At 35.3% G+C, this 2,839-nt stretch overlaps 1 protein-coding gene across 1 annotated transcript; it reads right to left on the bottom strand.

Moving 5' to 3' along the window:
* Nucleotides 1-256: 256 nt before the first annotated feature.
* LOC109245295 (olfactory receptor 10AG1-like) lies at nucleotides 257-1,225 on the bottom strand. The gene has a single exon (XM_019412600.2). It carries the CDS (start codon nucleotides 1,205-1,207, stop codon nucleotides 257-259), a length of 951 nt encoding a protein of 316 aa, XP_019268145.2. The 5' UTR covers nucleotides 1,208-1,225.
* Nucleotides 1,226-2,839: the final 1,614 nt, after the last annotated feature.

Genomic DNA, 2,839 nt, shown 5'->3' with positions numbered 1-2,839 from the left:
CACAGGTATCAGATTATAAATTACAAATTAGATTAATATTATAAATGAGATTGTCGCAATTGAAATAATTTGCGCTTCGATTTGTCAGAAGCTCTCAACTTAATCATTGGAAATGAAGTTTCCTTGAGACGATGTGAGGTTGCTATGATGATATTAATGAACATTATTAGGGAATAAAATTAGGAGACACTTTTCTCTGTTGTCTCTACATGACAAGCATATAAGCAAATTCTTTCTGCAGTTGCAAGTATTTGAATCATATTAAAATCTTCGTTAGTAGTTTTCTTAGTGCTACCGTGATGTCTTTGTTCCTCAGAGTATATATAATGGGATTCAAAGTTGGGATCAAAACGGTGAAGAAAAGAGAGATCAATTTCCCAACTCTTTCAAATTGATTTGATTTCAGTTGTGTATAATTGATAGTAGCCGTTCCATAGAATAAGACGACAACTATCAGGTGAGAAGAACAGGTGGAGAAGGCTTTAGCCCTCCCTTTGGCTGACGACAATTTCAGAATGCTGGAGATAATTTTGCCATAGGAGACAACAATCAACAGAAATGGAACCATGACAATTGCCACTGCAATTACATAGACCACAAATTCATTCACAAGTGTGTCCCCACAAGCTAGCTGGAGTACTGGGGGGATGTCACAGAAGAAATGGTTAATTGTGTTCGACCCACAAAAGGGCAGAGAGAAAATCTGGCATGTTTGCCCAATTACAAATGGAAATACACTGATCCAGGAGACAGTCACCAGCTGGACACAGACCTTGTGGTTCATGATTAGAGGGTAGTGCAGAGGGTCACAAATGGCCATGTAGCGGTCATAGGCCATCACTGTCAGGAGAAGACACTCTGAGCTTCCAAATGTGAGGAAAAAAAACATTTGTGCAGCACAGGCAAAGAAAGAAATATTTCCTTTCTGGGTCAATAGGTCCATGAGCATTCTGGGCATTGTGACTGTTACATAACAGATTTCTAAGAAGGAGAGATTGCCAAGAAAAAAATACATGGGGGTCTGGAGAGCAGAGTCAATTCTTGTTACCAATATTATGATGCTATTGCACATCAGAATAGTTAGGTAGATGACTAAAAATATCCCAAAAAGAGTCCAGTGGAGATTGGGAATATCAGAAAACCCCAAGAGAACAAATTCCATCAGTGTAGTAATATTTGAAATTCCTGTTTTTAATTGATTCTCCATCTGCAGACATAGTAAATGAAAGAGAGTTAGTCCATTAACATTTTCCAACCACATTCTCCTTCCTGTTAATTTCAGTAGATACATTAATGTATTTATGTAATCTCTTAAGTTATTTCTGCCATTGCTTTGCTCTGTTTCTAGGAGATGATATGTGAAATCTCAAAAATGAACATATAATCTCTTAAAATCAATTCAAGAAAGAAAATCCAAACATACATATTTTATAGTTGCATGTACGAATCCTAGAGACAATGAGAAGTATGCATTGAGACTTATAGCATATTGTGCAGGAACAATATGTAGTTATTGAACCCCTCTTATGAGTGAATTATGATACAGGCTTTTTTCTATTGTTTCTGTCTGGGTTCATTTGTGTGTGTGTGTATTCCATCTTGTTTCAAATCAAATCTTTTCCTTTAAGATGTTGTCTAATTCTCATTCAGATGAGTTTTAAGTCTTCCCATTTATATTTCAATGAGAATCAATTACTTAAACCAACCCTTTGTTCCTGTGGGAATAAATATATGTATTATTATTATTATTCGACTTTATGTACCTCTCCCATCACTCCTGCTAAATACTGAAAGCATTAATCCTATCCCATCCATAACCTTCCCTATTAACACATCCTATGCAATGCATGATAAATATCAATTAACCTTTAATTCAATCTAGAAAAATAAACCATTCATCACACTGCTTTCCATATAATCCTTTTTATCTATGTAAGATTTTATGATCCACTGTCATATAATTTAATATTGTTGTCTAACATCAGGCAATTAACAATACTTAACAATTCTACTATACTTTATAGATGTTTGGTCTCCAGATTTCCCCCTAAAATATTATGTTTTCCTACTTCATCAAATCTAAGAATAGAAATAGTTTTCAAAATGACATTAAGTGAATCATTTTATTATAAGTATCAATATTATTGTTATTTGACATATGTCTAATTTTACTTTACTTTATCATTAAGAAAGGCAAGAACTATATGGATTATGTTCAGTAGGGCAAGGATTCAGGGCAGGCTGCCTCAAAACATGCCACAATGGTAAAATGATGATTTTGTATTAAAGTTCCTAAAGAATGATTTGTATGGAACCACAAAAGACCTGGAATAGTCAAAGTAATGTTGAAAAAGAAAACCAAAGTGGGAGGCATCACAACCCCAGACTTTAGCCTCTACTACAAAGCTATAGTCATCAAGACAGTATGGTATTGGCACAGAAACAGACAAACGGACCAATGGGATAGAATAGAGAACCCAGAATTAGACCCACAAATGTATGGCCAACTAATCTTTGACAAAGCAAGAAAGAGTCTCCAATGGAAAAAAGACAGTCTCTTTAGCAAATGGGAGAACTGGACAGCAACATGCAGAAGAATGAGACTGGACTACTTTCTTAAACCATACACAAAAATAAAATCAAAATGGTTGAACGACTTAAATGTGAGACAGAAAACCATCAAAAACCTTGAGGAGAAAACAGGTAACAACTCTTTGACCTCAGCCACAGCAACTTCTTACTCGACACTTCTCCAAAGGCAAGGGAAATAAAAGCAAAAATGAACTGTTGGGACTGCATGAAAATATAAAGCTTCTGCACTGCAAAGGAAACAATCGAC

This window comes from Panthera pardus, unplaced genomic scaffold (genome assembly GCF_024362965.1).
Source record: "Panthera pardus isolate Hobbes unplaced genomic scaffold, ASM2436296v1 HiC_scaffold_12, whole genome shotgun sequence".
Classification (NCBI taxonomy): domain Eukaryota; kingdom Metazoa; phylum Chordata; class Mammalia; order Carnivora; family Felidae; genus Panthera; species Panthera pardus.
Note: the sequence above shows the minus strand (reverse complement) of the source record. Positions and strands in the feature narration are given on the sequence as shown.

What these genes read in the sequence shown, in the direction of transcription:
- LOC109245295 (XM_019412600.2), bottom strand. Translation starts at nt 1,207, where the DNA reads ATGGAGAATCAATTAAAAACAGGAATTTCAAATATTACTACACTGATG.